Here is a 23395-nt window from a genome sequence, read left to right on the forward strand (position 1 = left end):
TCAGCTAGCGAACGCATCTCTGTGTTATCTCTTAAGATGTGGCAACAAGAGATACTCTATTGTAAATGCACATGCTCCAGTTAATGACGACAATAAAAAGAACCCTGAAAAGGTCCAAAGTTTCTGGCAGATGCTAGAAGACGAGATCGGTAACATCCCTGGTCACCATGTCAAAATACTCGTAGGTGACTTCAATGCTCAACTGGGAAAAGAACGACAGTACCAAGATATACTGGGGCCTTACACAGCACATAGACGAACAAACACCAACGGCAAGCGCTTAATTGAACTGTGTAGATTTATCAGTTGAAGATCATGTCCACAGTTTTCCCCAGAAAGGCAAAATACCAGACCACCTGGCAATCACCGAATGCAGCTATAGGATCATTTCAAATCGATCATGTTGCAATCAGTGTAAAATACAGGAAAGAGATCATGAATGTCAGAGTTCGTAAAGGTTGGAATGTTGATTCTGACCATTTCTTCACACAAATAAAGACCAGATTACTGCCCAAAGGAAAGATACCTTCTACCACAGTTCCACCAATTCCTGTCAGAGAATAAAGAACGTTTTGCAACTGATATCTTGCAAAACGATATGAAAGACTGGAACCAACTGAAGTCCACCATATGCGAAACGACCAATAACCTCGGACAACCTCGAAGGAAGAGACGACATAGATGGTGGAATACTGAATGCGATCTTGCAGTTGATGAGCGCGCCGCAGCGTGGACGAAGTGGAACTCGACTAAACGAAAGGAAGACTGGGAAAATTTCAGAATGATGTGGAAACTGTCGAATAAGACCATCAGACGTGTGAAAAGATCTTACGATCGGTCAAGACTGGAGAAGTTAGATGAAGAATTCAAAACGTACAACACCAGAAACTTTTATCGGGCCTTCAAGGAGGAACTCTCGGGTTATAAACCACAAAGTCTTCGCTTTAAGAATACAGACGGGGAGTTGGTCACCTGTAACCGCCGGAACGTGGACTTTTGGCAAACTACTTTGAGCAGTTGCTCAATTGCGAAGAGCCCACGGAAAGATTACATGTTTAAGATCCTCCAGAGATACACCTCCCATCTAATCCACCAACAAATCAGCAAGTTGCTAATGCCATCGGACATCTTAAGAACTGCAAGGCACCCGGGGAAGACGGCATCATTGCAGAAGCTCTAAAAGCAGATGGAAATACAATCACAGAGGCCATACACCAGATCTTGATCGACTGCTGGGAGACTGGCAGGATCCCTGATGACTGGAAATCAGCTATCATACACCCTTTACATAAAAAAGATGACCGCAGTGATAACAACTACCAAGGAATATCTCTGCTGTCAGTAGCATACAAAGTGCTGTCAAGGATTTTACTGGACAATGTAGAAAGCCAATGTGATCGAACGATTGGTGAATATCAAGGAGGATTTCGGCGGGGACGGTCCTGTACCGAGCAGATCTTCAACCTAAAAACCATTCTCCAAACTAAAACAAGTAAGGAGTATGAACATCGCTGTAGTTTTCATCGACTTTAAAAAAGCTTATGATTCCATCGACCGCCAGACACTCTTCTCCGTACTGCAAGAACGAGGTGTTGATTACAACACACGCACCCTCATCCAATAGACTCTTACGAATACAACATCTAAGGTGGAGTTCAGGGGAGAACTATCTCGGAGTTTCAAGATAAAAACTGGAGTACGACAGGGTGATGGCCTCTCACCCTTTCTGTTTAATCTAGTGCTTGATAAAGTCATCAAGAACTGGGAATGTACACTGAGGAATCTAGAAATCAAACCAGTTGCCATTGGAGCCGGGACCCGAAAGATTGAGATCAGGTGCCTACCATTCGCACCATTCGCAGATGACATTGCAATCCTAACCAACAACTCTAAGGATGCTGTCATTGCTATCGAAGCCCTGCACGAGATAGCAGTGAAGGCAGGATTACACATATCGTAGAACAAAACTGAGTACTTTGAGACTCGGCATCCCGGAAACCCCCCTTTGACGACCATACATGGAACGATTGGAAGAGTCAATCGCTTCCGCTATCTTGGTGAATGGGTCCACCCCAATGGTAGAGACGGTACATCAATCCTAGAAAGGTGTAACAAACTCAATGCAGCGTACCAACTATCCCACAACCATTATAATAAGAGGTGCATTTCGAAAAATGCTAAGATCTGTCATTACAAAACTGTTGCCAGACCACAGTTTTTGTACGCCTCAGAGACCCTCCTGATGAACAAAAAAGGCACCATGGATGATCTAGAGAAAGCCAAAAGACGTATCCTCAGGAAAATTCATGGACCGAGATTGCTCCCAGATGGAACCTACGGACTTAAATCGAACTCTGAGCTGTATCGACAGAATCAGCCAATACCAGCATGCAACGCAGGAGGCTTAAGTTCTACGGACACCTACCCCAACAATTGGACAGCAACAGGCTTACCAAGAAGATCTCTTTGGTTAAAAGCTACAAGATTGGAAGCTTGTGGCTTAATGAAGTACAGAGGGACTTGGATTCAGCTGGGATTTCAGACATTGATATAGAAGATCGTTCCAAATTTTGTGCTATGGTACAGTCTTGGACACCACCACCTATTCCTAGAAGTCGGAAGCCCCTTTCACAGGAGAGAAAGGAGAAGTTATCAGCAGGGCTCAAGAGATACTGGGAACAAAGAAGAGCATCAAGGAAGAACTAGTCATCAGTGCTCCTAAGTGGGCTTAAATCAATAATAATAATGTAGTGAGTGGTTGAATTAGTTAGCAGATGATTAATAGAGTGGAGAAGTGGAATGAAAAAAAAAAAAGTAAAAGATGGGATAGGGAAATAAAGGAGGAGTAGTAGTAATTTAAGGTGGGGCATTCCACTTCCCACTCTATTAATAATCTCCTAACTAATTCAACCACTCGCTACATATAGTGCATAAAAATAAAATTATTTTACCTTCTTTAGTCATGATTTATATTCTGTTCCACACCTATTTTATCTTCTATTAACATCTTTGTTTCTCCCTTTTTCTTTTGCGCATTGAACAACGCGGTATTATAATATTACTTACGGTTCAGATCATTATAACATTTAAATTTACACCTTACACTACCTCAAGAACTACCTGAGCTCTTATCTGCAATAAATCACATGCTGCGTAAATGCAATCCTCAACTGTTTCTAATATTGTGCTTTTTAACTTTTTTCCTTTCTTTTTTTTGTTTTTTATGTCAACTGTTTTACATCTCCAAACTTCAAGAATCTGACATACAAGATTTTATAAACGTTATTATATATTTCTGTTAAGTATATTACACCATATTACACAATTTAACGCCTAGCAATGTTTACAAACTTGATCCTAGAGCTATTTAAAGTTTTCATCGAGTTTCATAAACATTTAAAAACACAGTGCGATTAGCATATAAGTTTTACTGCTCTCCAAGAACTTACGTCTGGCTTCATTTATGTGACTGATCCTAGACCTCTTCAAGATTTTAAGAACTTTCAACATGCAGTGCTACTGCTAAAAGTGTTATAATACTTCATGAACTACACCTAGTGAAAATTTATACTTCACCTATCATTTTCCTGTGTATTGTTTTATGTGATCAGCTGATGATGACCCGGTATAGTAGTCGAAACCGATAGTGCTTATAATCAACTAGTAATGTAACATTACATTTCTAATTCTACATGTATTGAAAAGGTTGATCCATTATATGACTTCTTTCAATTTAATTGTGAACTCAGTTCAATGCGGAGCACAATTAAATTCTTATCTTTAAATAAATAGGATCTCTTTAGTAAGTCCATCATTCAGGTCTCTGAAGGGATTGTTTGGGCTTTGCAGTCCTCCCAGTACTTCTTCAGGCGTTCCGATCTCAGTGTCCTTTCCCCGGTTCAAAATGTGCATGTTGTGGGTTTGTTTCGCATAGAGGTAAAGCGGAGGTTTGTATTCTTGAGTTTTATATTCAGTTTTATCTTATTTGTGGTGTCTGTTGTAAGTTTATTTGTAATAGGCAACGAAACACATAGTGTTACTGCCTCCAGCTGGGCTCTTAGTGGAACTGCTTTGATGTAGAAATCAGAATGAGTGAAATACCAACGCCACCAATAAGCCCGGTTAGCATACTCCCGTTGTATTGAGTGAAGTCTCAAATTTCCCAAGACTATATGATCTGAGAGTAATTTCTTGAATACAGACTATACTCCCCACGAACTAACTGATTAGCTGGCACAGCTCAGTAAGATGCCTATCATAACCATTACAATTCCACTGGAACTGTGCCACTGTGTGGACTTGGAAAAATGGGAAACCAAGGAAAACCATCTTCAGGGCTGCTGACAGTGAGATTCAAATCCACTATCTCCCAAATGCAAGCACACAATTGTGCAACCTTAACCACATGGCCAACTCACTCAGTAATCTTACACTGGAAGCGGAGAGTCACTTATTAACCTAAACACTAACATCACCATCAGAGGATGGAGACGAACCTTCGACCTCCATTACCTTGTCACTGGACGACGTTAAGGACGCCAAGTGCTTCTTCAGTGCTTTTCGACGGTGGGGAGTCCTTCTACAAGAGAAGCACACAGGTTTTGCAGCAGGTGGATCTGTTGGCACGAACAAAAAATACCCTCCAGAGGGAGGGGATGGTTTTCGCTTTACAGGAGGGGTGAGGGAGCGCCTGGGAAAGGCTCCCGCCTTCCCCACATTCTCTGCATGTTTAGAAATGCTGGAAGGTGGATTCCCAGCCCTGGTCAACAATGCCGCCTCCTCCAGCATGGGCATGGCTTTCCCTGCTGTGCTGGCTTAGTCTCTTCTTAGCCGGCACAGGCTTCTTTGTGGTTGAAGGCTGGGATGTCCCCACCTTCGAGCTTTTACTCTTTGCGGCATTGCTCGCAGGAGCAACTGACACATTGGGTACAGCGATCTTCACAGGTGTTGCTGGAAGGAAAAACGAACCTGGTAACTCCGCGCTATAAGGCTTAAGTCTAGTGGCTAGGCAGGTGCATTCAAGGAATTAAGCTTATAGTGCATTTGCTGGTATGAAAGACTATTCAGTGTCTTGATCTCCTGGATCTTCTTCTCACTGAGACAAACAGGACAGTTTCTATCTCGAGAAGAATGAAGACCAGGGCACTTAGTGCAGTTGTTCAGAGGTGTGCACTGATCAGCGCCATGAGCTTCTTTTCCACATTTACCACACATATACTGGTTTGAACAACGAGATACCCGGTGATCGACCCTTTGGTAGTTATAGCACCTCATGGGAGGCAGGATGTACGGCCTCACATTGCATCAACAGATTGTTACCCTGACTTTCTTTGTTGACACTGACAATTGGAAGGAGACAATAAAAGCACTGATGCCAACATCTTCACCGCTGACTTTATCCGTAATGCATCAAATGTGTGTCATGCCAAGATTCTTCGCGTCTTCCATCAACTCATTGTCAGTGTTCAAGATGAGGTCGCGGAGGAAGATGACTCCCAAACCAAATTCCAATTTGAGAGAAATTTTGCGAAAGTGGTTGCTCTTGAGTAACTGTACAGCCTGAACTGCAGTGCGTAGCTTTAACAACAAATTACCACTGCGCATTTTCTTTAGGTCTTCGAGTTCACCATCCCGTAGCCACGTCGAGCACCCATCCAAGCATTCTGCTACTCACTCAAGTCCTCTACAGTGCTCAGACTCCAATCATAGCATTCTGCTATACATGGACATTAGATTAAAGTTCCTTGCAAGTTATACGCCTCCTGTTAGCATTCTGTTAATACGAACTCTCTCTACAAGTTCCTCTTGTTATTATACATGACCGATAGTTTTCGACAATCAAGAACATTCTCTCATTTGAACAGACTGTCTCATCAAGACAAGATTGAATATATATAGGAATCACAATTTGTACAAATATAATATTATTCAGGCCCACAGCCCACTACTTTATATTAACATTAAACGTGTGCAACTCAACAAGCTTCAAGAAAAGTTTCGTTCTATTTCATGTACATATTGTATAAATGTGTTGAAGCAATAAACTTTTATGTTGTGCATTGTATACCAAGTTCCTTGTATACAACACAACAATACTGGCGACGAGGAAAAGTTACACGTTAGACCCGCCAATATCAACAATATTGGCGACGAGGTAAAGTTCCAGGAAGACACACCAATATTCGAGACAAGGATACGTTACGCACCGACACGCCAACAATATTGACGACAAGCAAACGTTCCCAGTGGTTACGCCATATCAACAAAATAGCTACGGGACACCAGTCAGACACGCCAACACTCTGCTCACATTTCGTATTTGCAGCGCCATTCCTCACAGTGTACGCCCCGTTCGAACTGAGGACATAGGCCCACATTTCACGGCTCACATGCAGCACCTGTTCTCCACTGCATTCTCGCTGCGCTCTCTTTCTCTCTCACTCCCCGGCGATCGTTGAAGGTCTCTCTTCCAGCTGGTCCCCCTACACGCTGTCTCGCAAGTTGTGCTCACTGTCTCATCTGTCATCATGGCTAGTACGGAGCAATTGGCGGCTATATTACCAGGCTTTACAGCAGCAACAACAGCAATTCATGCAACAGCAGCAGTCTGCATTGCTTACAGCCATACAGGCTCTCTCTTCCTCCGCACAAAACACCACTGTTCCTCCATTTTCTGCATTCGACCCAGAGAAAGAAGAATGGTCAGTGTATTTAGCTCGACTTCAACAGCATTTTATCTGCCACTCCATTACGGACGAGAAGCGCCAACGAGCTCTTTTTCTCAGTTCCGTAGGAAATACTACCTGCGAATTACTGCAGAAATTAAGCCCCGAAGAACAGATCTCGGAAGTTCCTTTCGTACAGCTCCTAGCTCACATAACTGCACATTATGCTAAGGATCCTCACATCGTAGCAGCTCGCTACAAGTTATTTCAATGTAGAATGAAGCCGCACCAGAACTACGGAACTTGCAGAACTACGTGGTCTTGCCAAGCATTGCAAATTTATCTGTTCTAAGGATGGTTGTAGCAAGCCCTACTCTGATTCACTTATTCAGGACAGGGTTATTCTCCATACTCCCCAAGACAAAGTTCGTTTCGACGCTGTCAAGAGTCAAGAAGTACAGCATCTTGCCACAGTCTATGAGATGACTACCAAGACTGCAGCTGAAATAGCTACCAAACATGAAGTTGCTCACGTATCTCATACAGCCCATCAGCATTCTGCTCCTTCGAACCGCCAGGTCGGCTCGCTCCCTGCCAAGCGTTCACAACGAGTACATCCGCGCTCTTCTACGAAGACCCGCATTTCTAAGAAAACTCCTCAGCTCCTACCTTCCTGCAGAGGATGTTTTAAGCATCACGACCGCCGTGACTGCCGTTTCTTCAAGTCCACCCGTGATCGCCGTCATAAAGTAGGACACATCAAGACTGTCTGTCAACGTACGTCCCGCCCTGCCAGTACTCGTCCTGAGAAGAAAACTCTTCAGAAGACACGACAGAACATGGAAGTTGATCAAATCAACCTCATTCTTCCTATAAGAAATTCTCGTAAGATCATCATTCTGCTCGTTTTCCCAGATCACTCTACTGATTTTCAGTTAGATACTGGTTTGCCTGTCTCCATCATCAATCTGGCTACATATCACAACTTAGAATCACCGTCTTTCTCTCCTGCTGATGTCCAGCTTGTTACTTTTAACAAGAAGAAAATTGATATTAAGGGACAAATCACTATTCCAGCAAGATATAAAGATATTCATAAGGTCGTTACCTTACTAGTGGTCAATAACTACACTGCATCTAATATCCTAGGCATGGATCTCTTCAATTTATTCGGTTTTCAAATACATGACGTCAATGTAGTCTCCGCCTTACAACCTACCTCTGATGTCACCGATCTCCTAGAGCAATTTCCAAAAGTCTTCGACTCTACCTTAGGCACAGCCAAAGACTACACAGCTCATATCCAGCTGAAATCAGGAGCCAAGCCTCGCTTTTTCAAAGCACGTCCAGTCCCACTTGCACTTCAAGATCAAGTTATACTCAAGAATTACAGAGATGGATAGCAGCCGGTATAGTAGTTCCCGTCACTTCCAGTAAATGGGCTACTCCACTCATCGTAGTTAAAAAAGCTAATGGCAATATCTGCATTTGTGGTGATTTTCGCTCTACAATCAACTCACAGATTGAAACCGTTTCCGATTCCCTATCCTGAAGACTTATTTTGCCCTTTAGCCGGTGGACAGTTCTTCTCTAAAGTGGATCTCAAAGAATCTTATCTCCAGCTACTTTTAGACGAAGAATCCAAGCAGTGCCTCACACTGAATACCCCTCTTGGACTTCTACAGCTCCAGCGCCTACATTTCGGTGCCTCTTCCTCCGCCGCGATTTTCCAGCGCTATTTAGCACAGCTTAACGCCTTCATCCCTGGTTGTGCTAATTACCTTGATGACATTCTTGTGACCGGCAAAGATCATCAAGAACACCTGCATAATCTGCGCCTCCTCCTCACCAAATTGAAAGAAAATGGCCTACGAGCTAATCTCGCTAAGTGCACATTCTTTCAACCTCAAGTTCATTACCTAGGTCATATCCTTGATAAGACTGGCATTCGACCTAGCGAACGGAACGTCTCTGCCATTGTCAACATGCCTGCACCGCAGAACATCAAACAGCTCCAATCCTTCATAGGAAAAGCGAACTATTATAACAAGTTCATTCCACGCTTCGCTTCAGTAGCAGCTCCTCTGAATGCCTTACGCAAGAAAGGTGCTAAATTTCATTGGTCTCAGCAATGTCAACATGCCTGGCAGACTATCAACAAGGCTCTTGTCCATGCTGTCAAGCTTACTCATTTTCAGCCCGGTAAGCTCCTCACTCTCGCCACGGACGCATCTGATTATGGACTCTGCGCCGTTCTCTCCCAGAAGGATCGTCACGGACAAGAATGTACCCTTCGCTTCCAAGACACTCAACGAGCATCAACGTCGCTATTCTCAGATAGAGAAAGAAGCTTTAGCTATTATATTTGGTATTCGCCGTTTCAACGAGTATCTCTATAGCAACTATTTCCTCATAATTACTGATCACAAGCCTCTTGTTGACTTATTCCATCCTGGTAATAAGTTCCCTGAACATTCTCTAAGAAAACTTCAAAGATAGTCCATATTTCTTTCTGACTACTCCTATCAGATTGCCTATCGTAGCACATCCCAGCATTGTAATGCTGATGCTCTCTCTCGCTTACCTGTAGGTCCTGATACTACTTTCGATTCTCAAGAATCTGACTGTCTTCAGATAGACATAGAACTTGAAGACGCCGTCTCCAGTTTTCCCATTAACGCTACTTGCATCGCCAGAGCAACTGATAAGGATAGTACACTAGCTACAGTTCGTACTTATATCCGCTACGGTTGGCCTCTTCAAACCAAGCTTCCTACCAGCCTTGCACCTTATCGTCTTCAGCATTGTCTCACGACTCATGCCGGAGTTATCCAATTAGAAAAAGGCACCCTATTCCGAGTGGTTATCCCACTTAGTCTGCGAAAACAAGTTCTCGACTTGTTGCATGAAGGTCATTGGGGAATATCACGCACCAAGCAACTCGCCCGTCAACACTGCTATTGGCCCGATATTGACGCCAATATCGAGAAACTCATCCGACACTGTGACCCGTGTCAGGTCCATCAGAACGCACCGTCATCTGACCTCGCTCCATGGCCTCCTGCTACTTCTCCTTGGGAAAGAGTACACATAGACTTCGCTGGACCTTTTCTCAAATCTATGTAGCTCATAGTGATGGATTCTCTATCCAACTTTCCTTATGTCATAGAAATGCATTCTACTACTACAGAAGCTACCATTCGCGCACTTCAGAAGATTTTCACTACTGAAAGTTTACCTCGAGTGCTCATTTCAGAGAATGGACCCCAATTTACTGCCACTAACTTCCAGAACTTCTGTATTCATAATGGCATTCGGCATATTCTGGCTCCGCCTTTTCATCCTCAATCTAATGGTGAAGCTGAATTTTTTGTCCAAACTTTCAAGAAAAGCATGAAGAAAGCTGTATCTTCAGGTTTAACTAAGGACCAAGCATTGTTACCACTCCTAGGAAGATATAGGACTATGCCTGGTACCGACAACCTCACTCCAGCTCACAAGCTCCATGGATGCCCCCCTCATCGAACTTTGCTTTCTTTGTTGCAGCCTCTTCCTGCCCAGCCGCAGCGCTCGCAACCGAAATTCAACGCCACCGACAAAGTATATGTCCGGACTTTCAAGTCCAATCCTCCCTGGATACCTGGTATCATCTGCTGTACCTTGGGCCATCGTCTCTACGACATCCAGACCGCCAAGAAACGCATCTGTCGTCACCAGGACCAGATACGCCTCCGCTATCGTCCATCTCCTTCTGTTGATTCCCTTGTAACACCTCCAACATCCATTGCAGACCGAGCTCTGGACCATTTAATCAACATGAGTTCCTTTCAGGAAGATTCTACGCTCCTTCGCCCAGACCAGGCTCCGGACAACACAACAGACATGGCTGACTCTCCAGCCCAGCATCGCTGCGGCCACCAGAGCCGTCGCCGCTTCGCGCCGTATCGGCATAATTAGGAGGGGAGGTTGTTGTGTGTCCCCCACGCCTACAAGCTCCACAGCCCGCCGAACATGGACGTCTCCAGAGACCACGAGGCAGACTGCAGTGCGCTGACGTGATCATCGGTGACGTCAGACAGCGCTATAAAAGGAGCAACGTTTCTCGCCTCTCCAGGACTCCTACAGCGTCCAACGACCAGACTACACCGCAAGGCAGACACAGAGGTACCCTCTTAAAAATGTGTTCTGAACAGGTGGACTGATTCCTGGCCGTGAGGTTTCACCTCTGGACATTGCCTCATTCATCCTGCATCCCGTAGCCACGTCAAGCTCCCATCCAAGCATTCTGCTACTCACTCAAGTCCCCTACAGTGCTCCGACTCCAATCATAGCATTCTGCTATACATGGACATAAGATGCAAGTTCCTTGCAAGTTATATGCCTCCTGTTAGCATTCCGCTAATACGAACTCTCTCTTACAAGTTCCACTTGTTATTATACATGACCGATAGTTTTCGACTATCAATAACATTCTCTCCTTTGAACAGACTGTCTCATCAAGACAAGATTGAATGTATATCAAAATCAAAATCTCTTTATTTGCAAATGAGGTGTCTACCTCGGTGGCAAATGGTACACTAAAATACATTATTGTCAAGCACTAAATATCAAATTAACAAGAGAAGAAAATTTTTCCTATAATACAATATTATACAATTTACGCTAACAATGTTTTCTATTAAACACACAGCTCATCCTTAATAAATTTATATTGCTTACAAAGGTTCTAATTATAATATCTCCTGTACTACTTACAAATATAGTCAACTGATATACAGTATGTGGAATTGCTTCAAATGATACTATAAAACTGGTATAACATTAATATTTACATTGCATTTATTTATTTACTTTTTTTTTTTTTTTTACCCGTTCTGGATCCTAAGTAGCATAACGACCTGCTGCGTCTTAACCAGAGCCCCTTTTGCCACCACTTTTCAGAGTTCCTGAAGGGCCTTCACAGCTACCGTAGCGGTCCCAGGGCCCTCGAAGTCCCCACTGTACTTCACCCCTACAGGCAGTCCCCTACTTTGGCTGTCCAAACTCCTTAGACCAGGGGATGGAATTAATTTATTCACACACATTTTTTTTTAAATTTACAATAACCTGTACCGGTCGAATGCCCTCTAACACTTCATTTATTTATAGGAATCTCAATTTGTACAAATATAATATTATTCAGGCCCTCAGCCTACTACTTCATATTAACATTAAACGTGTGCAACTCAACAAGCTTCAAGAAAAGTTTCATTCTATTTCATGTACATATTGTATAAATGTGCTGAAGCAATAAACTTTTATGTTGTGCCTTGTATACCAAGTTCCTTGTATACAACAACTTGAGTCTACCGAACAAAATTAACTTCACCAGCTTGAAGTCATGCCCATCGGTTCTGGCAGCAACCAGAAACCTAGGGAAACTGAAGCCCATACTTTCACACTGTGCTTGCTCCCAAGGGGTTAACATCCTCCCCGAATGCAACCCACACCGATCACAGGCCTCTTTAGCCAAACCAATCAGCAAACGCATTGCTATTTGCTTTACGTCGCACCGACACGTCTTACGGCGACGATGGGATAGGAAAGACCTAGTAATTGGAAGGAAGCGGCCGTGGCCTTAATTAAGGTACAGCCCCGGCATTTGCCTGGTGTGAAAATGGGAAACCACGGAAAACCATATTCAGGGCTGCCGACAGTGGGGCTCGAACCCGGTATCTCCCGATTACTGGATACTGGCCGCATTTAAACGACTGCAGCTATCGAGCTCGGTGTTTAACAGGTATTGCCTAGGATCCGATGATGAATGAGGACTAGGATGGGCTAACTGTGGCAATGAGCATCAGAGCTCCCTTCCTCAAATCATCCATATAGGAATGTACCCCACAGTGTATACAGAGCATGATAACAATAATAAATAAGAATAAACTGATGATAATAATAATATGCTCTGGTATTTGGATGTGTGCGGACTTGTGTTGTCAGGCAGATACTAGTGCAGGGTACATGGCTCTCCCACCTGATGGGCTGTGGATATCGTCTGGGTTTTGGGCATAGTCGCACATGTACAGTAATAGGCCCTTCCCCAAGCAACACGCACATAAATTTTGATCGGCCTACAAGTAACCCTCAACAGGGAACCAATAGTCACATGACCCTTTTGGTTGCCTTCTAGAACAGACAAGAATTACCTGTGGATGTATTCAAAACCTCCTACAAGTGTCCAATTCATGATTCCAACGCCAAAATCCATTTCCACACCTGTTTTAGTCGCCTCTTTGTCTGCCGCCCCCACCCATAGGGGGTTGTGACAGTATTTATGGCTAGACTAGGTAAACCAGTTTCTATAATATAATTATTTTCAGCAAAATCAGCAAGCACAGAACGTTTAGCTACTGTGTATACAAAATGAAAAAAGCAGTTTTAATATGATTAATTTGGATAATTGTGCCACTTTTTTTAACAGCAGATCTAATAATGCCTCATCATTTTATAATCACAGAAACTTCTTGCCATGTTGCAAACAGCCAGGCCAGGTCAGGTCAGGTCAGAGAGGGCACGTGGGTTTATCAGGTTAAGAAACACTGCTTCATAAACAAAAATTAGTGCTACACAGACACTGAACAAAACTTACCCTGTTTCCTTCATTACAGATGTGTCTCCACAATCACATGCGCCCCCAGCTTGACTCCGGAACATGTTAAAGTCGTGGCCATCATGGTTACCGTTCTGAAAACACTCTGCACACAGTGACATACAGGGAGAAATTCCACAAGTTCTACATCTATATGCCACAAAATTAGCTGTCCAAACCAATCCACAGGTTGTTGCATTGTCATAGCGCCGCACTGAAACATAAAGAAAATTTATTAGATCTTTAAGAAATCTTTATTCTCGGCAAAAACATCTTACAAGAGAGTACATTAACTTCCTGATAAGGAAATGCTAAATACAGTACAATATTGGAGATACTACCAGACACCTGGATTTACATTAAATGTCAAGTTTAATTCTGTAATTCTTAATTTCAAAATAATTTTATAACTGAGAGAACACGAAACATGAGAACTAAGTAAAAGAAATTAACCGCATTAGGCAGTGCCGGGCAAATATCCTCTCTAACACTAATCAAAGGAGTAAAACGTTTTGTCTGTACATTGCTCAGAATTTAAAAAGAACTGTATTTCTGTATCAGTCACGTCCACAGTAACAAGGAAATGCACTTTTTAAATTTCTGTCTGTCTGTCTGTCTGTTATGTATGTATGTATGTATGTATGTACTGTATGTATGTATGTATGTATGTACTGTATGTATTGGCATCATGAGAAAATGGCTGAAGAGAATGCAATGAAAATCGGTATGTAAAGTCGGGGAATAAGGCACTACAACCTAGGCTATAAATAATTTTATTCACAGTGACTGAAATGGTAGTTTAGTGGAAGGCCTAACAATCAATTCTGTCCGGCCCCATGGTGCAGGGCACAACGCGTCAGCCTGTCACCCGACGGCCCTGGATTCGATTCCCGGCCGGGTCAGGGGTTTTTAATTGTAAATGATTAATATCCCTGGCCTGGGGATTGGGTGTCTGCATCATCCTTAATGTTCCTTTGCTCACATTCAACACTTTACACTCCCGCAAATACAAATACACGCAGGTTCATAACTTATGGTGCGAGTAGGGGCAAAAGATCTTTCAAGGTTGACGCCCCAAACAAATAGCATTATTTTTAAAAAAACACATTAAATTCTCAAATATTCATGTTATTAGTGGCCCTACTGATAAATACTACATAACTAAAGTTATATACAAACATGCCAACTTTCAAAAGTAAAAAATCAGGAGAAATTTGGCAGCGAATCGAGACGTATTACGACACATCGCTGATCACAGAACATGTACTAATTATTAGGATTCAATACATTAACAACTCTATTAGGCCTATATATATATATACACACTAGCAAGATACCCATGCTTCGCTACGGTATTATACTGAAATTTATAATCGAATGCTTAACGCTATATATATTGTACCGGGCGGTACACCTCCGCTCTGCTAATTCAAAGTTTATGTTCTTCTGTGTTACCCCTTGGAGGGACTTTTTGGGGGGGAGGTCTGTACCGGGAAGTACACCTCTGCTCCGCTAATTCAAACATTGCGCCAGTTGAAACTCCTCTACTGGAGGAAGCCTGAACTTTAACTACAGTGTTAACTCTCAAGTTTCTCAGAAGAGGTCCCTACTTGTGAATTTTGAAGTGTTCTGAACTGTGTCGTTTTCGATGTATTTTTGTTTTGCCTGTAGTAAGAAGTATGAACATTCTCTTCTAGATGGCACTACTGAAGGTCTACAATTATGCACCCTAGTGCGAAGTGAAAGAACTGTGTTTTTGGAGAAATTTTGGATTCATAAGTTTGTTCTTTGTTAAATTTCTTTCAGTCATTGTTTAGGTTGGCTGTATAACCCTTCACTTTCCGCCAGTTTTGAATTTGACCAATGAGTAATTTTTGTAATTAATTTTGTAATTTTGTAATTAATTTCCCACCAATCCTGGTTTTCTTCCTCAGTTTTGACATGTAATCTTTTGGCCGTCCAATAAAATGATTGTGGGCGGGTGTTATCATTCCTGAAAGGTCTCGAATGTTCCGCGAGGGTATATAAACTGCTGATTTTCGGGTCTCTGCGCCACTTCAGTAACATCTATCAGTGTGTAAATTATGTAGCAGGGGGCGGGTAGCGCCTCTTTCTTCGGGTAGCGGTTCATCAATAAGGTAATGGCCTTTTAATAATTTCTTTTCTTGCTAGCTCAGCAGTTTAACTCTCGGGGCAGGTTCAATACCTTTTACCATGTAACCTCCCTCTAAAATGTAAAAGACTCTTGGTATAAATTCTGTCTTTTTAATCTACAAATTGGGATAGAGAGTGCCTAACCCTCTCGAGCTCCCATTCATTTTGTTTTGAGGTGACTACGTTTTCATAACAGTTTCCCTTCTACTCGTAATGTCGTAAAGTTTTCTATCGTGTCACCTCCGTAGAATGGGATTAGCCCTTGCATAAGTGGCCTAGCGCCAAATTAGGTTTTAATAAAGTATATTCGGAGTGCCAGTTTCGCCTCCACTCAAGTTTGTATTTTGGGGCCTTGTAATTTTCCTGTTTATTTACTAAATCGGCCTCAGTAGGTTGGGTATTTTTACCCCTGTGTTTATGTCCTTAGAGGACAACTTGAAGGTGGAGTTTGGTGTGGCCTTTGATAGGCTGGAACTTTGAGAGCGGGTTGCTCTTCCAAAGAAATTTGTTTCTGTGTGCCTCGAGGAGGCTTTTGCTATGTAATTGGGAGCAAGTGCTCTTGAGCATGATTGGGGTCTTCTGCCCCTTGGTTGAATCTTGTATACGGGTAAAGTTGGTCTTACTGCTCAAGAATTGTGTCTGGCTCTCGGAGCCCAAATCCTGTAACACTGTAATTGTACATTCTCGATTTGTTGTTCGGCTACTGAGTACCTGTTATATTTGTTATTTCTTGATCTTGAAAAGAAAATATAACCTTGTTAAATTTTAAATTAACTTTAATTTCGTAGATTGAGACCTATTCATCCCAGCACCTTCTTTCACCTCTAACTACCATGGATAACTCCGTAACATATATAATCCGCCAAAATTTGCGATCTGACAGCAAAGTTCCTCCCATTTTTCAATCTTTCTTTCCAGCAATTGATTTCATACTTCCCGGGCTAGCTCCAGGTATTCCGCCTGGTCGGTTGGGTCCCTAAATCTTTGCCATCTTTTCCTACAAGCATTTTTAATATGGATCAAGTCCTTGAGGAGATCCGGCGTGGTGTCGTCTTGGGTGCCTTGGCGGTACTGAACCCGCGGTCGGACTGCATTCGTAGTCATTACCCGGGCAGGACCCATTTCCAGCGCGGTCCGCACATTTTGACGACAGTCCAGAACATTATTATTATTATTATTATTATTATTAGGTGGGTTATATTAGTTGAATTTAGGTTATTATTATTATTATTATTATTATTATTATTATTATTGATGTTCCGGACCCCGCTGCAAGATGCAAGACTGCTACTTGGAGGTAAATTACATCTCCTACCATTGTCATTGCTGACAATGTGACCAGCGCCATTGTCACGCGTAGGCAAGTGCGCGGGATTTCTGGCGATATGAATGATATAGCCTACTTCCGTGCATCATTGACCTTATCATAGAGGTGAACAATTGCACGGTCAATATCATTCCTATAGTTTATTTCAAATGTGTTTCAATTTTTATTTATATGCCAGGAGAATCTGCTGTAATCTAACTTTAAGTTCTCCAAAGGAAAAGATGGCTCTTGAAAACAAACCCAGGAAAGATTAAAAATGATTGGTTTATTACCAGAATCAAGCACATTATGAACAGTAAAATCAATTGGCCTCAACTCCTCTTTCACCCCACCGCAGTTGATTCCCCCCCCCCAAAAAAAAGAAATGGCATGTTTCTTTATATTCAAAGGAGATTCCAAATACCAATGTTCACATCTGTTACCAGTTTTGAGATATAAGTATCCCCATAAAAAGAATTCACTTTTATTTACTTCCTTTCACACTCCCCCACTTAAATGAATTTTCCGAAAAAAAAAAAAAAAACTTGTTTATTAGTAAAGGATCTTCTAAATACCAATTATCATGACTGAAAGATCTTCAGTTTTTGAGATACATGTCCTCATAAAAGGAATTCAACTCCTTTTCACCCCCACCCCAAGATGATTTTCCCCAAAAAAGCGTATTTATTTGTTTTTAAAGGTGATCCAAATGACAATTTTCACGTCTGTAACAACTTTACTTTTTATTAGATGTAAGTATCCTCATACAATTAATTCAAATAATTTTTCAATCCACCCCCCATCCCACAATCATCGGATTTTCCAAAATCAAAGGAATGCGCGTTTCTTTACTTTTAAACCAGATTCCAAATATCAATTTTCATGTCTGCAACATCTTTCGTTTTTGAGATGATAGTATCTTTGTACAAATAATTCAACTAATTTTTCAACCCCCCCCCCCTCCAAAAAGTATTTCTTTATTTTTAAAGGAGATTTCAAAATACCAAATTTCATGTCTGTAACATCTTCAGTTTTTGAGATATCAGTATCCTAATAAAAAGGATTCAACCCCATTTTCAGTCATTCTTAACCCATGTGGTTTTTCCGAAAACAAATAATACATGTTTCTTCATTTTTAATGGAGATAAAAAATACCATTTTTCACTTCTGTAACATCTTCAGTTTTTTAGATATACTGTAGACATGCTCATTTTAAAATTTCACCCCCTTTTTAGTTCCCCTTAAGTGGAGTTTCCAAAAAAAAAAAAAAATCACCTATGTTTCTTTACTTCTACAGGAGATTCCAAATACCATTTTTTACATCTGTAACATTTTACGTTTCTGAGATATACTGTAGATATTGTCCTAAAAATTCACCCCATTTGTCATTCCTGTTTAACCCCATTAATTGGATTTTCCAAAAACAAAAAAATACGTGTTTCTTTATTTTGAAAGGAGATACCAAATACCAATTTTCAGGTCTGTGATATCTTCAGTTTTTAAGATATAAGTATCCTCAAAGGCATTCAAACCGCTTTTCACCCCTCCTAGTGGGATTTTCCAAAAACAAAAAATATGTGTTTCTTTATTTTTAAAGGAGATTCTAAATATCAATTTTGACATCTGTAAACTTTTAAAATTTTGAAATATAGATACACTCATTTTAAAAATTCATCCCAATAGCAATGGAATATCCAAAAGTCCTCCCTTAGCAAGCACCTACATTGCAATATAAATGTATCCTAAAAATTTCATTTCTTTATGTCCAGTAGTTTTGGCTCGGCAATGATGAATGATGTCATGAAAAATGATGAATGAGTCAGTCAGTCAGTCAGGACATGTTCTTTTATACCCATACAGTAGAGTCTCGCTCATCCAACCTTCGCTTATCCGACACTGGTAGACTTAACTTGAACTTTTGGTGGAGACTAAATTCAGGGACACCCGGTATGGAAGGTGCAACAAGCACTGGCCTGACCGCTGGCAGTAGGACCGGTATTTTCCTCAAGGACAGGTGCAACAAGTCTTCAGTATTGTTCATTGTAGTATTGGTTGGGTGCAGATGTTATAGTTTTCATATCCTCTGTGACTATGGCGAGTAAACGGAAGAAAGTGATTGTTTCTATGGAAGACAAGTTGAGTGCATTAAAGAGACTGGACAAAGGGGAAACTCTTCAAAAAGTGGCTTCAGATTATGGTGTTGGACGTGTTACAGTGGGAGACTGCAAAAAAAGAGGGAAGAAATACCAGAGCAACAAGTGATGCACTGAAAATTAGAAAAACAATGAAAAAATGTGAGTACGAAAAAGGAAGTGAAGCACTATTTCTTTGGTTCACTGCCAATATCTGGCCTCATTCTGCAAGAAAAGGCTGTGTAATTCCAGAAGAACTTTAATGAAGGGGGCCCAATTTTACTGCCAGAGCTGGGTGGCTTGATCGGTGGGAAAAACTGTACGGCATTAGGCAGCTTAATATCTGTGGAGGAAAACTGTCAGCTAAATCCAATGAGGTTGTGAAATTCAAAAAGGAATTTCAGGAAATAATTCCTGCTGAAGGATTAACCAGTGATCAGATTTTTAATTGTGATGAGACTGGGCTAAATTTCAAGATGCTGCCATCAAAAACTCTCGCAGCCCAAGCCGAAACGTCTCCACCTGGCTACAAGCGTAGTAAGGAAAGAGTTCCTGTTCTTGCCTGTAGTAATGTTATTGGGAACTTAAAAAACAAAACTGCTTATGATCGGTAAAGCAAAGAAGCCTAGCGCATTTGAAAACATTTCTGTTAATGCTCTTCCAGTCCATTACACGAATCAGAAGGCTGCCTAGATATCTGCTGACATCTTTAAAGACTGTGGTTTTTTTTTTTTTACACAGTTTGTTCCAGATGTAGAAAAATTTCTAGCTTCGAATAATCTCCCCAGGAAAGCTCTTCTTCTACTGGACAACGCTCCATCACACCCAAATGAAGAACAACTTAGAAGTGGTGACATCAAAGTCATGTTCCTCCCTCCTAACATGACATTATGCCAGACAATGGACCAGGGTGTGCTGGAAACATTGAAGAGGAAATATCGGCTGAAACTCCCTTCATCCCTGATAAAGGAAATGGACAGTGGCAACAGCATGACAGAAAAGTTAAAACGAATGAACATGAAGGATGTGGCATACTGGACAGCGCAGTCTTGGGAAGAAGTAAACAGCGACATTAGCAAAGTCTTGGAACATATTGTTATATTGTCAAGTAAGGTTGAACATCGAGAGGACCAAACATGGAAAATATTGTGCCCTTACTGAAGTGCATTCCTGGCTGTGAGGATGCTACAACTGAAAATGTGAGTAAGTGGTGAGCACAAGATCAGCTGTTTGACTGACCCTGATACTGATTTTGTAAATCCTAATGAAAATGAGGATGATGAAGAACGAGGCATTGCAGAACAAAAAAGGAGAAAACGATGACTCACAGTGAAGGATTAAGTGTACTGCAAATGGTCTTAACCTATGTTGAGCAACAGCAGGAAGCAAGCGCAACGGAGGTGTTTATTTGTTGTCGATGGCGGGAACTCGCAGCAAGAAAACGTGGATCAGCAGGCAAGCAGACATTGTTAACAAGTTTCTTTTTGTAAGACTTGGTATGTTTTCCTTCAATACTTCATGTACTGTACAACTGAATTGATAATTCAATAAACAGAGTACCATATAACATATCATTGTTTTAGTACTATAGCCTTCCTGTATGTTTCAGTTCATTTTCAAAAAGTTATTCTGTATTATCCAACATTTTTGGTCATCCAACGTACTCCAGGTCCCGTTTAGGTCGAATAATCGAGACTCTACTGTTTATATATATATATTGCACCGCGACTGACCGTACATAAAGTTTTTCTTAAATACTATTCACTATGAAGAACTGAAACTAAGTCCTACAGGAGCAAGTAGTCGACCCGCATAACGTTGCTTGCGTCATCGCCTGCCCAGCGCTCGCCAAGGGCAGGTTACATCATACATTCTTGAAACGTCCATACAAGAAATTTTTCTCAATTCTGAACCAATTGAGATATCAATTTAGCAACAACAGCAACTTTTAGTACACATTTCAAACGTCTCCTCATGTTAATTTCTCCAAAATCGATCCAGGGATTACGGAGATATTCACGGTTTAGTAAAACGTTTTGTCAGAGCCAGTTTTATATAAAAGGGACAGCATTCTGAACTCTATCAGCCAGTTCAACAGTACAGCTACAGTATACACCTTGACGGTGTTGGTTTGCTCTGTTGTATTTTCAAGACAGAACTCTGTCCGAGTGAAGCGTGAACTTTGGACAGAGAATAATTCCGGTGTTACTGAACATTTACATTTGAAGTGAGTAGAACTTTATTAAGGAACTTGTAAAGATTCGAGTTCGACTCCAGGAGTTGTAAATCATAGTATATCCAATACTTACGTGTGTCACATAGAACACTTTCAAAGTGAATTTAATTGAAACTTTAACATTATGACTTGAGTGACATAATATTCAGGTAATTTGCTAATGGACTTTATGTATTGCAAATGTTCTAGTAGTTCACTTCAGACATTGTGAAGAATGCAGTAATTATAAGTGACTTGTCCAAGTGAATGGAACTCTGCTAATAATAATAATAATAATAATAATAATAATAATAATAATAATAACAACAACAACAAGTGCGTGTGAATTGCACTTTGCGAATAGACATTCAATGACATGAGAGCAGTCTTAAATCACTTTAGACATTCGTGTAGAATGCAGTAATTACGAGTGATATTTCCATTTTGAACTGTAACGTGCTAATTGACACTTCATCTCACAAGTGCTTTTGGTCAGCCGCTGCAGACATTTCATTTCTACAGTAGAATAATTAGGAATCATTTCGCAGTGAAGTTATTTCATCAGATGCTATATTTTCTGATGTGATTTAAGAATAAACTGTGCATTTATTAGTGCAAAGAAACAGTGTTAATTTCCAGTTTCGTTGGAAGACACCATGCGAGTGAAGGGATTCAAACTTTTTTCTTTGTGCGTGAGAAAACAACCACAATCTTTTCATACAAGTGCATCTTATTTTTCTAAACGAACATTTTTGTTCTAAATCAGAGCAGAATCAATGATTAAATATTACATCACAATTACGAAGTGCTGTGATTTACATGAAACCATTCCATACTCGGGGGACTGTTAAATGTGGACACTCGCCTAACATACTCAGTGGAGTGATTACTCCGTGCCAAGACCTTCTAGAATCAACTATGACCAGCTTACAACCGATCATGTTGCCATGGTTTGATTTCTGCCTTTGAGGAATCGTGTTTCCATGGTTTGGTGGCTGAGCATGAGGGATCATGTTTCCAGCGTTGGGTCACCATTCCACAAGGAGTATCTATGGAGACAACTTCACTGCAAGCAGCACAATTGTCAGGTGAACCTTATGCGAATAAATTCCGTACTTTAAATTACAGTATGGAAAGTATATACATCGAGGTGCATACTTCAGAATTTTCCTGATCTCTGTGTTGTGTAAAGTCTGAAATTCTCTGAACTTATCTTTCCTCTTTGCACCTGTTTTATCCCATTGTCACTGTAAGACCTGTCCAAGACACAATATAAAACCAACAGGAAAAATGAATTCTTGTTACTAGCCTACTTTACTCATATACAGCAAACTCGCATTTATTCGGGTTAATGCAGACAAGACTGCATGGATAACCCAAAATACAAGTGTTCTTAACAGTAACTGCAAATTTACTGTATTTACAAAACATGTTACATATCACATTTGAAAGTCCACTGTATTACTTTCATGTAGCTCGCCAGAGACTGAAAACTTATTTACAAAATTACATATACATAGCTGCCAACTTTTAGAAATCAAAAATAGGAAGATTTTTTAATTCTTGTATTTCATCATATATATTGCGCCATGGTCTAAGTGAAAAAAAGACAGGATGAAAGGCATGCATACCTACAGTTACAATGTGATTTGATCATTAAAGTTAAAATTTTAAACTAAAAAACATTAAAATGGTTACAAGAAAATGTACCCCAAAACCAAACCAAAACAAACCCTATGGCACTACAGCCCTTGAAGGGCCTTGGCCTACCAAGCGATCGCTGCTCAGCCCGAAGGCCTGCAGATTACGAGGTGTCGTGTGGTCAGCACGACGAATCCTCTCGGCCGTTATTCCTGGCTTTCTAGACCGGGAGCGCTATCTCACCGTCAGATAGCTCCTCAATTCTAATCACGTAGGCTGAGTGGACCTCGAACCAGCCCTCAGGTCCAGGTAAAAATCCCTGAGCTGGCCTGGAATCGAACCCGGGGCCTCCGGGTAAGAGGCAGGCACGCTACCCCTACACCACGGGGCCGGCGAAAATGTACCTCAATCACTCTAATTTATGACACATTCATACGAATAATAATAATAATAATAATAATAATAATAATAATAATAATAATAATAATACAGTCGAACCTCGATATCTCGGAACTCTACTCGAATTTTCATTATCTCGAACTTAGATTTTCCGGCCGTTTGTCCTATTCTTCCGTGTATTTATTTCACTATTCTAGAAATTAGGTTAAACGAATTTCTCGAAGCAAACATTTCCTCCCTTGAAGCAAAAAA

General features: G+C 41.1%; 1 protein-coding gene across 2 annotated transcripts in view; it reads right to left on the reverse strand.

Annotated features, from left to right (window-relative positions):
* Positions 1 to 23395, reverse strand: part of Ubr3 (Ubr3 ubiquitin ligase) — a 526217-nt gene that overhangs the window by 484703 nt on the left and 18119 nt on the right. For both annotated transcript variants that reach the window (XM_068227568.1, XM_068227567.1), the window contains exon 2: positions 13297 to 13510. In XM_068227568.1, coding sequence (XP_068083669.1) covers positions 13297 to 13510 — 214 coding nt within the window. The remainder of the gene's footprint in view (positions 1 to 13296; positions 13511 to 23395) is intronic.

The sequence above is a fragment of the Anabrus simplex genome, chromosome 5 (genome assembly GCF_040414725.1).
Source record: "Anabrus simplex isolate iqAnaSimp1 chromosome 5, ASM4041472v1, whole genome shotgun sequence".
Lineage (NCBI taxonomy): Eukaryota > Metazoa > Arthropoda > Insecta > Orthoptera > Tettigoniidae > Anabrus > Anabrus simplex.